The sequence below is a fragment of the Rana temporaria genome, chromosome 9, assembly GCF_905171775.1.
Source record: "Rana temporaria chromosome 9, aRanTem1.1, whole genome shotgun sequence".
Classification (NCBI taxonomy): Eukaryota; Metazoa; Chordata; class Amphibia; order Anura; family Ranidae; genus Rana; species Rana temporaria.
This window is the reverse complement of record NC_053497.1, coordinates 152,985,648-153,007,645: the sequence shown is the minus strand read 5'-3', so window position 1 is coordinate 153,007,645 and position 21,998 is coordinate 152,985,648. Positions and strand designations below refer to the sequence as shown.

General features: G+C 44.9%; 1 protein-coding gene across 5 annotated transcripts in view; it reads right to left on the bottom strand.

Annotated features, from left to right (window-relative positions):
* Positions 1-21,998, bottom strand: part of NEK6 (NIMA related kinase 6) — a 377,987-nt gene that overhangs the window by 88,673 nt on the left and 267,316 nt on the right. Inside the window, exon 11 of one of the 5 annotated variants that reach the window (XM_040324863.1) lies at positions 17,648-17,758. The exons of the other annotated variants lie outside the window; for them this stretch is intronic. Coding sequence (XP_040180797.1) covers positions 17,663-17,758 — 96 coding nt within the window. The 3' untranslated portion in view covers positions 17,648-17,662. Of the gene's footprint in view, positions 1-17,647; positions 17,759-21,998 lie in introns of those variants that run through there. 5 annotated transcript variants of the gene reach the window in all.

Sequence of the window (21,998 nt, the reverse complement as noted above, 5' to 3'; positions counted from 1 at the left end):
AAGCTAATTGATTTCTATGAAGAGCTTCACCAGTTTTACTAAATCAACCCCACAGTGTCAGACACAATCCTTATATCTGTTCTTGTGCTGGGTCAGTTAGTCAAAGCACTAAAGCCGAAAAAGGAGAAGTCATTGATTGCAGCTTATATATGTCTGGAATGACAGGTCTCTTATAGTCATGTCTGCACTAGCAGTGCCCTATGACAAAGAACAATTTTATATATATATATATATATATATATATATATATATATATATATATATATATATATATATATATATATATATAAAAAAATATACATGGCTTTTTTTCAGGGGCAACACCGTTCTGGCACCTCAACCACTGAATGTACTGTATGCAATGACAAGGGGTACTGGGGTGTGATGGAGGGTCTACTGATGCTGGCTGCTGGGGTGTCTATAGTTGCTGGAGGGGATACATTTTTACTGGTGGAGGATCTTTTGTTACTGGGGGGTTAATTGTTCCTGGAAGGGATCCGCTGTTTAGGGAGGGTCTATGGTTGCTGGAGAGTCTATTGTTGTTGGCTGCTGGGAGATCTGTTGATGCTACTAGGGTCTATTGTTGCTGGGGGGGTATATTGCTGCTGGCTGTGGGGGATCTATTTTTATTGCTTTGCTTGTTATCATTACCAAATTACATAGTATTACAAAATGATACTTGGCTCTATATTTTCGAAAAGAGGCCCTAGTGGGAGCTGGATAGGGGGTAGAATCAAGGGTCGGTACTCAGAGGTGGGTAGGGGCAGAACCAAGGGCCCCATGCCACTAGGGGGCCCCATCAGTGTTGCCAGGCTCAGTAAAACGAGGGAAAGTATGTAAAAATCTATGTTTTTTTTTACATCTGTCCCTGATATGTCCGAAACCGACATGCTTTTGATGTGAAAATCCCGAGATTTTAGCTGCCCCGCCTCTGTACTGCCTCCTGGCGTGGTGGCCATCTGTAAGCCCAGGGGCCCCATAATCTTCTATTGCCCAGGGGGCCCCATGAGTTGTCAGTCCGCCCCTGTTTACTGGTACCATGTCCTGTGGTCTGATGAGACCAAGATAAACTTATTTGGTTCAGATGGTGTCAAGCATGTATGGCAGCAGCAACCAGGTGAGGAGTACAAAGAAAAGTATGTTTTGCCCACAGTCAAGCATGGTGGTGGGAGTGTTGTGGTCTGGGGCTGTATGAGTGCTGCTGGCACTGGGGAGCTACCGTTCATTGAGGGAACAATGAATGTCAACATGTACTGTGACATACTGATCCTCTCCCTTCGGAGACTGGGCTGCAGGGCAGTATTCCAACATGATAACAATCCCAAACACACCAAGATAAACTTTTCAGATAATGTCAAACCAGTGTGGTGGCAACCAGGTGAGGAGTACAAAGACAAGTGTCTTGCCTACAGTCAAGCATGGTGGTGGGAGTGTCATGGTCTGGGGCTGCATGAGTACTGCCGGCACTGGGGAACTACAGTTAATTTAGGGAACCGTCAATGCCAACATGTACTTTGACATACTGAAGCAGAGCATGATCCCCTCCCTTCGGAGACTGTGCCGCAGGGCAATATTATAACAACCCAGACACACCTCCAAGCCGACCACTGCCTTGCTAAAGAAGCCGAGGATAAAGGTATGGACTGTCCATGTATGTCTCCAGACCTAAAACCTATTGAGCATGTGGAGGAGCGCAAGGTCTTCAACATCCACCAGCTCTGTGACGTCGCTATGGAGGGGTGGAAGAGAACTCCAATGGCAACCTGTGAAGCTCTGGTGAACTCCATGCCCAAGAGGGTTAAGGCAGTGCTGGAAAATAATGGTGGCACCACAAATTATTGACACTTTGGGCCCAATTTGGACATTTTTACTTGGGGGTGTACTCACTTTTGTTGCCAGTGGTTTAGACATTAATGGCTGTGTGTTGAGTTGTATTGAGGGGACAGCAAATGTACACTGTTATATAAGCTGTACACTCACTACTTTACATTGTAGCAAAGTGTAATTTCTTCAGTGTTGTCACATGAAAAGATATAATAAAATATTTACAAAAATGTGAGGGGTGTACACACTTTTGTAAGATACTGTGTGTGTGTGTATATATATATATATATATATATATATATATATATATATATATATATTAAAACCTAACTAAGTAGGTGGAGTCAAGCATTTCTCATCAAGGTATTGGTAGTTTAGACTACACTAAAAAATCGGCAAAGATGCCAATATCTATTAGGCTTCCTAAGCGCCTATAAGTTCATGCAATGCATGGTAAAGAACACTTGGCAGTGCCATTTATTTTGAGTGCCATCCAAATTCCACACTGCCCAATGCTGTGGTGAAGTACAGTAAAAAGTTTAACTTTTAAATGCATTGCAGAGTATTGGCAGCCAAACAAAACAAATAGGCTGCCTTATTGCATGCATCAACACACCACAATGATATCAGGGGCTGCTGACGTTGTCTAGAGTCCTTTTTTAGGTTACTATAGGATTAAATAAAAAATAAAAAAAAGTTTTAATGCACCACAGCAAAGCCAAAAACCGACATACACCTTTTTTGACGAAGCATACTACAAAGCACAGTTTTGGTGTTGTGCAGTGAAACTATATTTCCTGTTACTGCATAAGTGCAGTGGGGAACCATTCAAGGAATGAAAACCACACCACGGTATATATGTTACCGCAATAAATGAGCCATAAAGTGTGGTAAAATGTGTACATACTTTATAGAAAGCCATTTATAAAATCATTGACCAAATCTGACGGATCTCAACACAATGGCCCGGATTCACATACATCGGCGCATATTTATGCCACCGTAGCGTATCTCTTTTACGCTACGCCAGCGCAGCGCACAGATGCAAGCACTGGATTCACAAAGCACTCGCTCCCACTCGCTGTTAAAGATACGCTTGGTTTCCTCGGCGTAAGCCAGCGTAGGTGGAAGTGGGCGTGAGCCATGCTAATGAGGCGTGACCCCATGCAAATGATGGGCCAAGCGTCAAAGAAGTACTTAAAATGAACGGCGCATGCGCCGTCTCGTGGCCGCATCCCAGTGCGCATGCTCAGAATCACGTCGAAACAACTGCCTAAGATACGTCGAATCACTGCCTACGACATGAACGTAACCTACACCTAGTCATATTCACGTACAACGTAAACGAGAAGCGACAAAAGATACGACGGCTTGTGTTCCCTGGTCCATACCTTTGCATGAGTTGCGCCTCCTATATGGGGAATAACTTTACGCCGGACGTACGACTTACGCAAACCGCGTATAATATGGGGCGGGCACAACTACGTTCGTGAATCGGCGTATCTCCCTCATTTGCATATGTGCATAGAAAATCAATGGGAGCGGCAAATGGAGAGATTTTGGAAGACAATTCAGCAAATTGCACAAAAATAAAAAAATAAAAATATTTGTCAACTTTTTTTTATCCTTATCCCAACATACCTTCCACAATAAACCCACCACCATCGAATGCAAAAGGCCATCTAATTTCCTCACAGATTCATGCATTAGACCATTGAATGGCAGCTTATCTCCAAGGCTCTAGAGTAAGGTGACCAGATTTTTTAAATGAAATTCCGGGGACAATTTTTTTTATTGGGAGACTTTTAGCACTCCCCAAGTCCCTTCCACTAGTACAGTAGTACTGACCAACTTGATTCCTACACCTACCTGATCACTGCACCTGATTCCTACACTGACCACTACACTGACCTACCTGATTCCTACACTGACCACTACACTGACCAACCTTATCCCTATATTGACCACTACACTAACCTACCTGATTCCTACACTGATCTACCTGTTCCCTACACTGACCACTACACTGACCTACCTGAATTCTATATTGACCACTACACTGACCTACCTGAGTTATATACTGACCACTATACTGACCACCACACTGACCTACTTGATTCCTGCACTACTCACACCCCCCCCCCCTTCCCTACATGAACAGTGATTTTGCTCACCTGTCAATGACATCCATGATAATCTATCAGAGCAGGGCTCTCCCCAGCACCAGGTACTGTTCCCGACACCCAGCCACACCTCAGTATCCCCTGCCAAGAGCTTCTCCAATAGCCGCACCAGAGGGTCTATGGGGACAGGCTGGACTACAGGAGTCCCTGGGTGGGGGGCAACACAACACACTTGAGGGGGCACAGTAATGATTTTGCACTCCCCAAAATGTTGCTCCCAGGGCGAGATTACCAGATGCCCCCCCCCTCCATGCCACTGCAATCCGGGGACAAATCCGGGGACAGACTGGCTTTGGGGACAGTGTCCTCAATCCAGGGACTGTCCCCAGAAACCAAGGATATCTGGTCACCCTACTCTAGAGACACCCGTCTTTTATATGGGTAAATGGTAGTGCACGTTACCTGATGATGATGCTGATCTTATAGAAAAAATACATAGGTATGTACAGAGGTTTAGTTGGCACCTCTGTATAAAGCACTCCTGAATCACAGGGTTCTTAGGTCATAAAGGAAATGACTTTATGGCACTTCACACTGCAAGTATTTTTGGTGTATGTTTAGATTGTTATTGTTGTTTTACGTGGCAGGTTCACTTTAAACCCACTGATAGCCAACACACAGCAGCCATGCTGCACACCTCTTGTAAACATACTACAGAACGCCATTTAAGGCTCCATTCACACTAATGCTTTTTTTTTATGCATTTTGCATTTTGCAGAATTGCAGGGAAATTTTTTAACATGGTTTCCTATGGAACATGTTCACATCAATGCTTTTTGGAAAGGGTCAGGGACTTTTTTGCCTGCAAAAAGCAGCGTTTTGCATGCAATAGAATTCAATGGACCTGCATCAAAAACGCAAGTGCCGCGATTTTGCCGCGATTTGCGTTTTTTTTTACCTGTTTATAGCTGATTGTTAAAGGAAATGTAAAAAAATAAAAATTACTGGCTAAAAAAAAAATGCAAAACGCAAATCGCGGTAAAAACGCACGTCAAAAAACGCAGCAAGCACCGCAAAAAGCATTGCAAAAACGCTCCAAAGCAACATGCATAGGTGTGATTTGAGCCTAACACAAGCATCAGTACACTTTTATTTCCTGTTTATTGACAGAGAGAGACTATAATAGGTTGATATTTGCATGTTAAATGTTGTATGGCTACAAGACAAATCCAGATGGTAGTATACAAGCCATGCAGCTGTTCCGCTTGTAGTATTAATTGCATCTAACACATCTCATGACTAATCTGTTTGTACAACACTCAGCTCCCACCTACAAAGAATTTTCATTAATTGCAGATGGGGAATAAGAGCTTGTGGTTTCCATGAACCCAGATTCATCATTTAATATTCATATTTAATGCATGTAGTTTTCAGGGAGCTTTACCCATAGGTGGTAGACCATGACTGGTCAGAGGTCATGTATAATAAAGTTATACAAGGTGATATATTTTGATTCAGTAGAAGTACAAAGATCCTGTCATTGTTAAAGCTCAAGACCATAATTTGTAAATGTGTTTGGTAAAACCTATTACTGCAATATAGAAAGTCAGCCACTGGTAGGTAGATTATTTATTATTATATTAATTATATATCTATATCTATATACAGGGCTGGACTGGGACAGAAATTTGGCCCTGGACTTCATCCAGACTGGCCCACTTTGACAGGTCTCTCCCATGGCAGCCGGACAACCCCCCCCCCCCCCAGCCAGCCAACCCCGATGGCCACCCAAGCCCCCTCTCCCCCTTCACTAGCCATAAGCCGTTATACTTTACTAAAGTAGAGCGGCTGGTACTGGTACTCATACTCTTATAGACAGTACCAGTGGGGAAGCTAGACATTATGTGCGCCTTCTGGTCCCCCCTGTGCTCCTCTGTCGTCCCCCCTGCTCCTCTGGTCCTCCCCTTGCTTCTCTGTTCCCCCCAGGTGAGCACTACGGTACGGGGAGGGAGAGACAGAGGAGCGGAGGGGGGGCGGCGGTCCGCTGTCACTGAAGCCGACCCACTGAGCCATCGGCCCACCGGGAAACTCCCTGTAGTCCCGATGGCCAGTCCATCCCTGTCTATATATATATATATATATATATATATATATATATATATATATATATATATACACTTTATTGTCAAAAGCATTGGGGTGCCTGCATTTACACGCACATGAACTTTAATGGCATCCCAGTCTTCGTCCGTAGTGTTCAATATAGAGTTATCCCACTCTTTGCAGCTAGAACAGCTTCAACTCTTCTGGGAAGGCCATCCACAAGGTTTAGGAGTGTGTCTATGGAAATGTTTGACCATTCTTCCAGAAGCGCATTTATGAGGTCACAAACAGGAAGGGACCATCCCCAAACTGTTCCCACAAAGTTGGGAGCATGAAATTGTCCAAAATGTCTTGGTAGGCTGGCGCCTACCATAAAAACCATAAAAACATGGATGAGCGAGTTTGGGGACCGCAGCGGGGGCTTCGAACTAAGGTAAGAATTTCACCTTGAGGTGAGTATCTAAGGTGAGAGATTTCATAATGAGCTAGTATGCTATCATTATGCCTTTTTCATTTTTTTTCTTTAATCATCTGCTCTTCCTTTGCTCACCTTTGATCTGGAGCTACAACCCCCCCCCCCCCCCCCCCCCACTGCAGTACTTTTTTTTTTGCCACAATGTCCTAAGTCTTCCAGGTCAAATGATAGCCAGCATCAGTAAACCCACTTCCATTAACCACTTGCCGACCGCGCACCGGCGAAATACGTCCACAAGGTGGCTCTGCTGGGCGAGAGCACGTAATATGACGTCCTCTCTCCCGTGTGTGTGCCTGGCGGGCGCGATCGCCGCCGGGCACACGCGATCACTCGGTACAGAGCGGGGACCGGGAGCTGTGTGTGTAAACACACAGCTCCCGGTCCTGTCAGCAGGGGAAATGCTGATCTTCGGTTCATACACTGTATGAACCGAAGATCAGTGTTTCCCCTAGTGAGGCCACCCCCCCCCCCCCACAGTAAGAACACACCCAGGCATACTTAACCCCTTCCCCGCCCCCTAGTGTTAACCCCTTCACTGCCAGTGGCATTTTTATAGTAATCCAATGCATTTTTATAGCACTGATCGCTATAAAAATGCCAATGGTCCCAAAAATGTGTCAAAAGTGTCCGAAGTGTCCGCCATAATGTCGCAGTACCGAAAAAAAAAATCGCTGATCGCCGCCATTACTAGTAAAAAAAATATAATAAAAATGACATAAAACTACCCCCTATTTTGTAAACGCTATAACTTTTGCGCAAACCAATCAATAAACGCTTATTGCGATTTTTTTTACGAAAAATATGTAGAAGAAAACGTATCGGCCTAAACTGAGGAAAAAAAATGTTTTTTTATATATTTTTGGGAGATATTTATTATAGCAAAATGTAAAAAATATTAATTTTTTTCAAAATTGTCGCTCTATTTTTGTTTATATCGCAAAAACTAAAAACCGCAGAGGTGATCAAATACCACCAAAAGAAAGCTCTATTTGTGGGAAAAAAAGGACGCCAATTTTGTTTGGGAGCCACGTCGCACGACCGCGCAATTGTCTGTTAAAGCGACAGAGTCCCGAATCGCAAAAAGTACTCTGGTCTTTGGGCAGCAATATGGTCCGGGGGGTAAGTGGTTAAGCTAGTAGGTCTGCCACAGCCTATGAATTGACAGTGAAGCTCTAGCAGCAAAATGATCAAATGTTTATTATGTTTGTTTTCCTTGTCCCCAAAGACAAACCCCAAGTTATTTTTACAGTGCTTTAATGTTAGTTCTAGTATTTTTACTTATATTTAGCAATTTTTAAGGATTTGATTTACTCTCTTTAGCATCCCGTCATTCATGTCAAATTGATTTTCTTCTTTTTCAGTATTTGTTTCATTCTTTATAATTCTCAAATCATGTAGTTTTCTTTTGGTTCTAAATGTTTTCATTGCCATTTTTTATTGTTCATCGCTCTTTTAGTACTAAAAATAGGCCACATCAGCTGTATATAAGAGGGGGGAGGGGGGAATGCTTTATTAGTGAGGGCCCATTTACATCTTTACATTATGGTGATACACATGTTCTGCAATGAGCAAAAGCACATGTAACATATGATACTTCCTCACTATCATGTTACACATGCGTTGTCTATTTGTTTTCCTTTAATAATTTTGTCCCTACCTCACTCTATAGCTAAGGATGCTCTATGTAATTAGCCCCACCCTTCTTTATGCTCTAGTTCCTATTTATCACATTTACTGTAATCTAGACACACCGTGATTTTTTGACCTATCTGATTGTAGCACTAACCCCCGAAGGAGCTGCTGAGTATTTCGGGCAGCATGTTACCTCTATCTTCCTGCTGTCCAGGGTAATAAAAGAGAATCCGAAGAACTCCAATGTCCACAAGATACACTTTGTTTTCTATGATTTATTTGCAGAACGTAGTAGAAAAGAAGTTGGATGGGTGGAAGAATAAATAGGTAGATAGATTCAGGTGTATAATCTCAAATAGGAAACACTCCTTCTTCCAGCATATAGTTCTCATCGACCACTCTAGCCAGAGTGGGTATTGCTCACCCGGATACTGTAGGTCCCTCTCACTGGCCTAGCAGCCAGAATGACACACGGAATAAAGTACAGTCTCTGCCACAGACATTCCGTTATGAGAAGACACTTTTGGTCCAGAATCCTCTGCCACAGGATTCAGCACCCGGATCTCTTTAGATTAACTTCTGTAGAACTTAGATCTGACAGGCGATCACCATTAAGCCTCTCAGTGTATGGTGCATCCCTCGATGAAGTTTACAGGTCTTCGCCCAAGATACCAGGCTCTTGCATGGTCCTCTACAGCAGAGATATGCAATTAGCGGACCTCCAGCTGTTGCAAAACTACAAATCCCATCATGCCTCTGCCTCTGGGGGTCATGCTTGTGGATGTCAGAGTCTTGCTATGCCTCATGGAACTTGTAGTTCTTCAACAGCTGGAGGTTCGCTAATTGCATATCCCTGCTCTACAGGATAGGTCCTCCCCTGGCTTCCTTCATCAAGTGGCTTCCTCCCGCAGGACAGACAGCACAGGATCACCTTGAAAGGGCAGGCCCCAGTCTGACTACTGGGCCTACCAGCGAAGCCGCAACTCCGGACCAATGTGGTCCCAGAGTCAGGATTCAGGTACACGCACTCCCGGCCAGGCGGGCCATGAGGTGCGTGGGACGACAAACCTCCGCCCAACCACCGTTTTTCAACCAATGGCGTCTGTTCCTTAAGTACCCCTCCCCATCATGCACAGTGGGACGATCACCACCACTGATTGGCTGCCGAGGGGGACACCCAATAGACCCTGACTCTGCTGCTGCCACCCTTGGCCTGGGATAGTAGTAGCACCCCCAGGCGAACAATGGTGGTTACAGAGGCTAAATTGCCCATAATTACACATGGCTGAGTCAAATAACAACTCAGGCCCCCTATAAGATTACAGCAGCGCCTGATCAACAGGAGCAGGACGCTACATGATTTTGATCTGCACAAGTTTTGCATTAAAGCTTTCTATGATCTACAAGATGTCATTCAGATCGAGTCACTGTCTGCCAAGCTTCTTAGACTGTAATGTTAAAGCGGAGGTACGCCAAATTTTAATTTTTTTAAAGTCAGCAGCTACAAATACTGCAGGGCGCCAGCGATGTCATCACCCAAAGCCAATCGATCCCTCGGCTTGAGGATACTGCCGCCGCCATCTTCGGTAAGGAAAATAGGAAGTGAAGCCTTGCGGCTTCACTTCCTGGTTCCCTACTGCACATGCGCAACGCCACTGGTCCCTGCTGTCTTCTGGAACCTGTGTGTCTCCCAGAAGACAGCGGGGGGACGGGTGGATGGAAAGTGGCGTAGATACCCACAGATGGCTTGGGTACCTATGCCCAGAAGTGGGAGAAACATACCTGTATTACACAGGTATCTGCTCCTTCCTCCTCCCTGAAAGGTGTCAAATGTGACACAGGAGTGGGGAGGGTTCCGAAAAGCGGAAGTTCCATTTTTGGGTGGAACTCCCCTTTAAGCGACCTCACCATAACGGGGTCAGTTATAGAGATCACACTTTTTTTTTTTATTATTTATATAACAGGGAGACGGGTCTACATGAACCACCATGACAGTACAGTTAAATGCAGCAATACAGTTACAGGTGAAATCAGTCCACAATACATATGGGTATACAATTCCCGACATGCCGCGTCCGTAGGGAGTGTTCTCCCACCGGCCTGTGTAAAACACCCGCCCGTGGGTAAGCTCTGTATGCAACAGGATTGAGCATCAACAACCGATATCGACATCTTAACACAGCTTTAATATACAGTCTCGTCTCCGGCCGGGTGCCCCACATATATCATGCAAGCTAAGCTACCGCGGTCCCGTGGGTCCAGTCCCCCCACTTTTTCAAATAACAGAAAGAACCGAGAAAACATTAAAGAAAGAGAAGGAGAGTACAGGCCTTGCAAAAGATGGACAAGGCCCTGTGGAAATAAAGAGGAAAAGCATGGTTAGGGGGAAACAGAGGAGGGGTGGGGGGGTGACGAAGGTGCTCCGGGGTATTGCGGGGGTAGACCAGAGGGGAGATTCACAAACAGGGATCCTTACAATAAGTTTTTTAGGGGATTTAGTTTGAGGTAACCCCCCCTCTGAGTGCCTGGCCTTCCTCTGAATATGTAAATACATTCCAGAGTTGCCAAGTTGTAGTTAACAATTCCTGTCTGTTTTGGCTCGTAAGGATGAGGTCTTCCATTTTTTTTATTTGGTCTACCTTTTGTAACCACATGGCTACAGTCAGCGGGTCTGTCGATTTCCAGCGAAGGGGAATGCACGCCTTCGCCGCGTCCAACAGGTGACGAATCACCGACTTCTTATAGGCGCGTGCAGGAATCTCATGCGCATGGAGGATGAAGTATGCCGGTTTGTCCGGGACTACCCGTTCCGTGAACTTTTGTGTTATGTGTTATCCGCCTGACCTCCGTCCAGTAATTCCGGATACGGGGGCAAGACCAGAAGACATGTAGCAACGAGCCAGCACAGGTCTGAAGTTGTTGGAAATAGCTTACCAAGGACAGCCGTGGTCCTGTGCCAATTTGTGAGGATTTTGTACTGTAGTTGGTCTCTTGTATTTTGGTGCAAATGGATGACTTGTGTGTGAACACAAGGGCGTTTTGTGGCAGTGAATGTGCAGCCCAGTTTTCGTTCCCATTTGGCAATACTTGGGATCTGATATCCCTCTCCCGGTGTGGTCAGCAGTTCATGTGTAAGGGACAGGGCATGTGGCAGCATGCCTGTGTCCGAGCATATCTCTTCCAGGGGCGTGAGGAGTTGGTTTGCGGCAGCAGGGGGCAGCATAGTCTCAAGGAAGTGGTGTAACTGCCCAGCTCTCAGGAAGTCCAGGCGATACCTACCGCCTGGGTCCATGAACTCTGCCAGAGTCCTCCACCGCCCTGCTTCGCTAAAGTGGGAGGCCTGGTAAAGGCCCGAATCCCTCAGATCGCAAAATCTCCTATCACGCACCCCCGGTTCGAAGTGTCGGTTACCCAGCACGGGGCGCAACGACGAGCTGTGAGAGCTCAGGTTCGCTTGTGTCAGCAGCCGAGAGATCACACTTTCAGTGCGTAGATTGCAGAAGCAGAACAGTCACAGTGCCTTAAATGGCACCCCAATGCACCAAGGCAATACACATGTGTTGCATTAGGTTGCAATGTACATTAAGGACGTTTATTACTGTCGGTTTCCAACTATCAAGTTTCCAGTGTTCAGAAAAGGTTTTCAACTGCCATGTGTACATGAGCCCTTACATAGCTCAATTTCACTGCTCCAGAGCTGTCTCCAGCTCCATCACTGGTCCCCACACTTCCTGCGTTCACATGAGAAACTAAGGGTAGTGGAGGCATAGCTCAGGACCCAATAGGATCCAATAGGATCGCCCACATGGGATGCCTCCTTAGCACCCAGCTTGCTACAAGAGACACCCAAAGGGAGGAGCTGACAGTGCCAGCAAGGACTATCAGTGGAAGAGGAAAGCAACCTTTCTGTGTAATATCATTCCACAGAGCAGGTAAATATAACCAATTTTTTTCTTTAAAAAAACATTTTAGCTTCAGTATAATTTTCAGTAAATAGCAGGGTGGTCTAATTTGAATTTTATACCAGCTTGTACGTTGTGGGGCAGACCAAAGTTCTCCTCAACGAGCACATTACTAATATTAAGATGGGGTTTAAAAACCATTTGGTGTCTAAACATTATCTATTGAAGCATAAGAAAGATCCATCTAAGACACTTTTTCTTGTATTGACAAGTTCAAACCATTGGAGGGGAAGTTCTTTGGTAAGGGAAATATCCAAGCTCGAAAGGGCATGGATCCATAGATTAAAGACTTATGCCCCCTATGGGCTCAATATCGATACGGATGTAAATGCCTTCATTGATAATTCATGAAGTTGCCAATGTGTAAACCCATTTTGGGATGCAAGAATAGGCTTTATATTTTTATTTTTGTTTCATTATTTGATTAATTTATTCACTTCACATTGTAATTGAATATTGTTTTTTATGCACATAATTTATTTCACTTAATATATATACGTAATAGATTACATTTCCATTAAACTCACATGATGGGAAAATACGTTTTTTCAAATTGCATTGGTTGGGTAGGGTGACCTATATAATTCAATGTAATCTACTATTCATGCAAATTTTTGTTTAGTTACCACATAGGTGAGATAGATCTATAAGGCCCTGTACACACGACCGAACATGTCTGCTGAAACTGGTCCGCGATCCAGTTTCAGCAGACATGTTCGGTCGCGTGTACGGCCGACCGGACAGGTTTCCAGCGGACATTTGTCCAGCCGACCGTTTTCCAGCGGACAAATGTTTCTTAGCATGCTAAGAAACATGTCCGCTGGAAGCCTGTCCGTCGGACATGTTCGGTCGTCTGTACAGACTCGCCGTACATGTCCGCTCGGCCGCCATTCCTCGCATGCGTCGAAGCACGTCGCCGCAAAATCATCGCGGCCACATCACCACGTATCGTGTACGCGCGGATTTCTGTCTGATGGTGTGTACAACCATCAGACAGAAATCTCCGGGCGGACATGTCCGCTGAAAACGGTCCGGCGGACCAATTTCAGCGGACAGTCCGTCCGTGTGTACGAGGCCTAAGAAGCCAGTTCCGGCAACACACACTTAATAACATTAATTATTTAGTTTGTTGTCGCTAATTCTAACCTAACCATTGGGTGCTATCCGGCTATCCATAGGAATATAATTTGATGGCCTGATTACCCCATGAACATATTGGCTATTTTTGCTCATTATTTATATTAATTTAGTTATCCCCCTGATAAGCATATTATGCAAGGTCGTTTTCCAACTAGTGGAATATCTTCTATTTATAAGTTTTTATTTATTTATATATTGCTATTAATTAACATATTTATCTAGTCTAGATGCTGCTCGAATTTATTGTATTTAGTTAGTTTTAACTAATTCCAAGCCGCAAGATTTGGTTATCCCCCTGATAAGCATATTATGCAAGGTCGTTTTCCAACTAGTGGAATATCTTCCATTTATACGTTTTTATTTATTTATATATTGCTATTAATTAACATATTTATCTGGTCTAGATGCTGCTCGAATTTATTGTATTTAGTTCGTTTTAACTAATTCCAAGCCGCAAGACTCGGCCTTTGCTGCTGTATAAAGAGATATCTGTTGCCCATAATCAATATGGCATTTTTAGCCCGACTCTTGCATCTCAGAAAGAGGTCTGGCACGTATTGACGTCACCACATTGTTCTAGAGGAGAAAGGGCTCCTGCAATTTGTCGGCTGGCATTTTTATACGCAATTTTTTCTACTATGTGTAAGTGCATTACTATTTTTTATATTAAATTCTTGTGACGGTATCATGCTATGGTCCGCCTCTTTTTCCTTTTGAGTGTTTTATCACATTTCGACTACAAACTCTAAGAGATGCCGGGGGGGATTTAGCCATCCAGCTTGCTTCCTGTTTGAATCAGCTCGGCATTGCAAGCTAAAGGCCGTAGCTGGGTTATACCCAGATGCCCTTTGTGCTTGCCATATGGTAAGCAGATTTATATTACGGTGTTGGGCACTTTTTACCTTGTGTGGAGTCACTGTGGTGTCATTCTAAGGATTATTCGGTTCTGGATAAGGACATTTGTTTTGCTTATATTTCTACATATTTCATCAATTGTGGATTTTTACATATGGACTAATAGTTTGCAATCATTCCTTGCATACAGAATCAATTAAGGACTGTTGTTTTCATATGGACTGTGATTTTAGATCCAATTAATTTAATTTGGCGCAGTTTTCATCTTTTTTGCTTATCTTGAGAGGAGCACCTGGTCGTGGCCGGTTTATGGTGAAATTATGTTCTTTCCACTTCCAAATTATGGCCCCAACAGTGCTCACTGCAACATTCAGAAGTTTAGAAATCTTTCTGTAACCATTGACATCGGTATGTTTTGCTACAATAAGGTTGCAAAGGTCTTGAGAAAGCTCATGAGATGTTTCTTGTGTGACATCTTGGTAATGAGACACCCTTTTATAGGCCATCAGTTGAGACTGAACCAGCTGATATTCATTTGCTCTGACATGGGGCAGGATTACATTCTAATTATTGATAGATTTCAGCTGGTGTCTTGGCTTTCCATGCCTTTTTGCATCTCCCTTTCTTCATGTGTTCAATACTTTTCCCTGTATCATTCCATTTTATTACACAGAACTTAATTTCTGAACGTATTTGCTTTTGTTTCTTTGTATGTATGGATTGCACGGGTTGTTACTGATGTGGTGAAAATTTCAAGCCAATAGCACCTTTACAAATATATTTACCTAGAAAAATGGTGACATGTTTAATACTTATTTTACCTGCTGTATACTCCAGTAGGTATTTTTAATAAAAACTAAACCTGCTGCAAGAATAGAGCCATTTTTACAGTTTGTTTATTACATTTTTTTTTACTTTTTTTCTTACGTAAAAGTGTACCACTAAGGTATGCATATGCTGGTCATTGTAGGCGGGATCTGTGGGAAATCAGACAGAAGACATGGCATAGATAATGCCTCTACTGAATAGATATTTAGATACTGGATGGGTGAGCTGGAATATTGGCTTGCACAAAGACCATCTCTGTCTATATGTGCTTTCTATGTAAACTTTTCTATTGTTCCCAACATAACCTTGAAGTGCAGCAAGAGCTCTGATCATCTGGATTGTACAGAACTGACCATTAAACGAGTAGGCCTGCCTCTCGTGCAGCACATAGGCTTGTCTGCTTTATTGCCTGCTGCAGTAGAATCTACAGGGTTAACTTTAACATCATCATTAGTGTCTGAATCGAGTCATATTTCCTCATTCTCTTCTCCACTTTAATACACATTATTACATTTCCCTGTCATTTCCACAAACTCCACAGCCAGTCGCAAATTTTAATAGCACCCCCCCTCTCCCAGGCATGACATGTTCTCTGGGATTTGGGGGAGTCTGTCATATAGATAAATCAATGAAGATAAAAATAAGTTTTCTCCTGTCTTGCTGCAAGCAATGCCTTTATCGGTCTTAACAAGACGGGCAATTTACGCAAAAACACAGCAATTCCCAATTTCCCTAAACCAGCCGCCTGAGTGGTGGGTCCATTTATGAAAGGGTATCTGGACATTCAGCTGTAATTGTTCTAATCAAAATGTCAAAATGTAGTCCAAAGCCTGCATCATGAACACTTATTAGGCATAAACGCAAAATGCCTTAAGTCTCTTTGCTCTACTACAAATTGTTGCTTATTTAAGTCAGAATTTATGAGGCTTTCTTTCTGAGGTTTAGGTCATCACGTTCAGATATATCAAAGGAAATATAAGCCAGACTATTTGTGACTTGAATTTGTCCGGCAGTCTGGCTAAAAGCTAGTGAACAGCCTGCAAGCAAATAAACCTTAAAGTCTAGCAAGAGGGTCATTTTCCTCCTCCTTTCCCATGCTGGAGTGTTAATTATCTCATCGGCTTCCACCGTTCTGTATGGTTGGGATTTATGGTAGATGAGAGTGCTTATTATGGAAAGCAAAGTGGTGAGTTTGTGTCCCAGCGACAAAGTATTCTGTATATGTAGCAGAGGAGTATACACCAAATTGTTTCCTGTTCCCAGGAGTTCTTGATGTCTGTAGTTCTTATTGAAATCAGATATACAAGAAAAAAAAAATGCCATTAAAACATTTTTGCGCCGATCCAGATTTTTATTTGCTGCTCACTAAGAAGGCCTAGAGTCTCTGTGAAATAATATGTTTGTATGAAGCTGGCCATAGACCAGTAGAATGTCATGTTAAATATTTTGATTTGCACCTTTGCTCTGGGTGGACCAATTTAAGTATTTGGGTATACAGGTGAGGAGGGACCTATCAAGCTTCAAGGACCTCAATCTACTCCCGGTTCTGTCCCAGCTTTGGGCCAGGTGGGCCTCCTTGCCCCTGAACCTCATTGGGCATATATACCTTTTGAAAATGCTGTTTCTCCCCACATTTTTGTATGTTTTTTGGAACAGTCCCACCTGGATACCGAATTCCTTCTTTGCTGAGGTGGATAGATGAGTGGGCTCCTTCATATGGGGTGGCGCGCCCCCGCGACTGGCTGAATCGATCCTAGCACTTCCTGTTCGTTGTGGGGGCCTGGCGTTACTGAACTATCGAACTTACTTTTGGGCGGCGGTACTAGTCACGGTACAGTGGTGGTATGTTCTCTCTAAGGGTAATGCGGTATGCCTCGAGGCGGCGGTTCTTGGTTCGCTCCATGAGCTGGGTAACCTAGTTTACAGGGGGCATAGGGCATATATACGGCTCTTCCGCAACCGACTCGTACAACCTTGAGGGCCTGGACGGTAGCCAGACGGGGGCTTCTTAGCTTCCACCATTCTGTATGGTTGGGATTTATGGTAGATGAGAGTGCTTATTATGGAAATCAAAGTGGTGAGTTTCTGTCCCAGCGACAAAGTATTCTGTATATGTAGCAGAGGAGTATACACCAAATTGTTTCCTGTTCCCAGGAGTTCTTGATGTCTGTAGTTCTTATTGAAATCAGATATACAAGAAAAAAAAATGCCATTAAAAAAACTTTCGCCGATCCAGATTTTTATTTGCTGCTCACTAAGAAGGCCTAGAGTCTCTGTGAAATAATATGTTTGTATGAAGCTGGCCATAGACCAGTAGAATGTCGTGTTAAATATTTTGATTTGCACCTTTGCTCTGGGTGGACCAATTTAAGTATTTGGGTATACAGGTGAGGAGGGACCTATCAAGCTTCAAGGACCTCAATCTACTCCCGGTTCTGTCCCAGCTTCGGGCCAGGTGGGCCTCATGGGCCTTCTTGCCCCTGAACCTCATTGGGCATATATACCTTTTAAAAATGCCGTTTCTCCCCAAATTTTTGTATGTTTTTCGGAACAGTCCCACCTGGATACCCAATTCCTTCTTTGCTGAGGTGGATAGATGAGTGGGCTCCTTTATATGGGGTGGCGCGCCCCCGAGACTGGCTGAATCGATCCTAGCGCTTCCTGTTCGTTGTGAGGGCCTGGCGTTACTGAACTATCGAACTTACTTTTGGGCGGCGGTACTAGTCACGGTCCGGTGGTGGTATGTTTTCTCTAAGGGTAATGCGCCAGTATGCCTCGAGGCGGTGGTTCTTGGTTCGCTCCATGAGCTGGGTAACCTAGTTTACAGGGGGCATAGGCAGTGTCATCTTAAGAGCATTATAGGCCCCCGGGCAATACAGTGCACTGGGGCCCTGTCTACACAATCACGCACGACAATTACTGACAAAAATCATAAAATTTACTGGCAGAACCACATTTACTGCCACTGCAAAAAAAGTACCTAAAATTACAGTTTTCAGTGCCCGACAATGCAAATGTCAGTATTTAAACTATAAACATATAGCTAGTGCTATTAGAAATGTGTTTAAGTTAAACAAAAGTAAAAAAAAAAAAAATGTCTTCATTGACATGAATGTCAGGTTACTATAACCCAGCCAGCACAGAGTTTCCTCTTACATAAGAGTCTGCAGGATTCCCCCTTACAGTAAAAGGGAACTCTTATGTAAAGGGGAACGCTGCAGATCATGATCTAAGGGGGGAACTCCGATGTGGAGGGGGGCTATGGTGACCAGAGACAACCTTATATCAGAGTCCACTGCTTTCTCTTTCCCACTTACATCAGGGTCCGCAGACTGAGTTCCCCCTTGCATTGTAAAGGGGAATCCTGCAGACTCTGATGTGGGGGGTACTCTGGTGACCAGAGACCACCTTCCTTAGATTAAATACACTAAGGTAAGGGGGGTCACTAATATAGGAGGGGGAACCTTTATATCAATGCCCCCTTACATTTTTGCATTCACTCCCCCCTTACATCAGCAACCCCCCGCACTCGTGGAGGACCGGATCTTCTCTGTGATTTCCGCGAACTGGGCATGGGCAGTTCTAACCCGTCACTCTCCATAATTTTTTACTGGGGTTGCTGGGCAGCCGGTGGGGCCCCCCAGGCAAGCGGGGCCCCCGGGCAACTGCCCAGCGTGCCCAATGGAAAAGATGGCCCTGGGCATAGGGCATATATACCGCTCTTCCGCAACCGACTCGTACAACCTTGAGGGCCTGGACGGTAGCCAGACGGGGGCTTCTTAGTCCACAGAGCTGGTCCCCTTTTTGTCCACTTTGGGGGAACCCCAACTTTCCACATCTTAGGACAGTCCCTGATCCCAAGATCTGGGCTAGGTACGGAATCAAAATGCTTGGGGATATCTTTTTAGCGGGAGCCCTGATGCCATTTACGACAATCCGGGTCAAATACCAATTGCCTGGGTGGATGCATTTCAGGTAGCTCCAGCTACGCCATGCTGTGCGGGCTCAATTCACCTCACCGCCTAGATTATCTATGGACCCAATTGAGGAGTTGTTGGCCCAAGAGCGACTGCAAAAGCCCTTGTCTGCCTTATATTTAGACTTGCTGAAGAATGACTTTACTAGGGTGGACAAACTCTGGGATCAGTGGAAAACTGATATTCCGGATCTTGATAGGAAGGATTGGGACGACTGCTTAACTGACAGTACTGCCTTACTGATATCCACTAGAGAGAGGTTAATACAGGTCAAATTCTTGCATAGAGTATATTATACTCCCCAGAGGCTCCATAAGGTGTACCCACAATGCACACAGGATTGTCCCTGTTGCCAGAATAGTGTGGGTACCTATTTCCATATGTTCTGGAGCTGTCCTAAGATTGCTAGATACTGGGCCTCAATAAAGGAACATTTTTCTTGTAAAAAAAAAAAATATTTTCCTTTTTCAATTTGAGTCCAATTCATGTTCTTTTTCAATGTTTTCATTTTTTTTTGTGTAAAGTGGCTTGTGCGCACAAAATGTATAAATTATGGGACATGTAGTCCTAAAGCAGGGGATCAGAGGGTTGTGAAGAGAGTAAGGGGTTCAGGGAGGCTATGCACAGAGAAACAAGGCTGTGACTGTGTGCAAATAAAAGTGCTCCATGAAAATAGAAACATAGGGCCAGATTCTGAAAGGACTTACGACGGCGCAGCGCCATGTACGCCGTCGTAAGTCCTAATCCGACCCGTCGTATCTATGCACCTGATTCTTAGAATTAGTTACGCATAGATATCCATTAGATCCAACAGGCATAAGTCTCTTACGCCGTCGGATCGTAACTGCATTTTTCCGCTGACCGCTAGGGGTGTGTAAGCTGATTTACGCGTCGAAATATGTAAATCAGCTATATACGCAAATTCACGAACGTACGCCCGACCGACGCAGTAAAGTTACGACGTTTACGTTATTATCTAACAAAATTACGAATTTCGAATCAACGAAAATAAATTAGACAGAATTACGAATCATTCAGTATCAACGAAAATGAAATACGAACGGGTCCGAATAGGAGAACTTGCGTCTTCCGAAATTATGAATCTTTATGAATCTACGGAACGAGACGAAACGATTGGGCATAGTAGTTAAATAATAAAACCTATTCTCTCTCGCAATGCATTGCATTTTAAGCAGTACTAAGTGGGGGGCAGGGGATGGGTGCCACACACTGGGGGGTGTCAGGCCGGCACCCCCCCTCCATGACTGAAGCGCAGAAGAGGAGACAACGGGCGGCCGCGGGTTTAAGCAGTGCAGTGACAGGCAGGTAACACAGACTGTACATACACATGGAGAGCCTGTGTAGCTGTAGTAGCTCTGTAAATGGGGGGTGTTCGCCGCGCTCGAGTGACACCCGTAGGCCGGCGCACCCGGGACCCAACTATTCCCTCTCTCGTGGCCGCGCTGTGGCTCTGTTTGATCAGCCGAGCAGAGTGAAGCCGCCGCCTCCTCCGTGTAGACTACACGTGCCATGCATCATGTCCCGCGGACCTGCGCTGATCATCTGAGCCGAGGCTACAGGCGAGGTACAATATGGGTCTGAAGGGGTGTCTGGGTCTGCACTGTAGGGGGGTCTGTATTGTAGGTTGGGGGTGTCTGCATTGTAGGGGGGCTGCACTGTAGGGGGGTCTCAGGTCTGTATTGTAGGGTGTCTGCACTGTAGGGGGGTGTCTGCACTGTAGGGGGGTCTGCATTGTAGGGGGGTCTGTATTATAGGGAAGGGTGTCTGCACTGTAGGGTGGTGTCTGCATTGTAGGGGGGCTGAACTGTAGGGGTGTCTGTATTGTAGGGGGTCTGTATTGTGGGGTGTCTGCACTGTAGGGGGGTGTCTGCACTGTAAGGGGGGCTGCACTGTAGGGGGGTCTGCATTGTAGGGGTGTCTGTACTGAATGGGGGGTGTTTGTGCAGGGGGTCCAGAACTGTTAGGGGGGATGTCTGTGTAACATACAGGCGTCCAGAGCTGTGGGGGTCTGTGTAAAGGGGTCCAGGGGTGCAGGGTGCTGTGTAATGTAAAGGGGTCCAGGGGTGCAGGGTGCTGTGTAATGTAAAGGGGTCTAGAGGTGCAGGATGCTGTGTAATGTAAAGGGGTCTAGAGATGCAGAGTGCTGTGTAATGTAATGGGGTCCAGAGGTGCAGGGTGCTGTGTAATATAAAGGGGTCTAGAGATGCAGAGTGCTGTGTAATGTAATGGGGTCCAGAGGTGCAGGGTGCTGTGTAATGTAAAGGGGTCTAGAGGTGCAGAGTGCTGTGTAATGTAAAGGGGTCCAGAGGTGCAGGGTGCTGTGTAATGTAAAGGGGTCCAGAGGTGCATGGTGCTGTGTAATGTAAAGGGGTCCAGAGGTGCAGGGTGCTGTGTAATGTAAAAGGGTCTAGAGGTGCAGGGTGCTGTGTAATGTAAAAGGGGTCTAGAGGTGCATGGTGCTGTGTAATGTAAAGGGGTCGAGAGGTGCAGGGTGCTGTGTAATGTAAAGGGGTCCAGAGGTGCAGGGTGCTGTGTAATGTAAAAGGGTCTAGAGGTGCAGGGTGCTGTGTAATGTAAAAGGGGTCTAGAGGTGCAGGGTGCTGTGTAATGTAAAGGGGTCCAGAGGTGCAGGGTGCTGTGTAATGTAAAGGGGTCCAGAGGTGCAGGGTGCTGTGTAATGTAAAGGGGTCCAGAGGTGCAGGGTGCTGTGTAATGTAAAGGGGTCCAGAGGTGCAGGGTGCTGTGTAATGTAAAGGGGTCTAGAGGTGCAGAGTGCTGTGTAATGTAAAGGCGTTTAGAGGTGCAGGGTGTTGTGTAATGTAAAGGGGTCCAGAGGTGCTGTGTAATGTACACAATAGTGACAAAGAGATATTTTAGGATGCAGAGGTATGCAGGGGGCACAGTGTTAACATTTTACGGGGGGGGGGGGATGCCAGATATAGGATCTGCCCTGGGTGCTAAATGCACTAGGTACGCCCCTGATTATAAGGCCAACATTTGTGGGCAACTGACCTTCACATTTATATAAGCTTGTTGTATACACCATTCCAAATTTAAA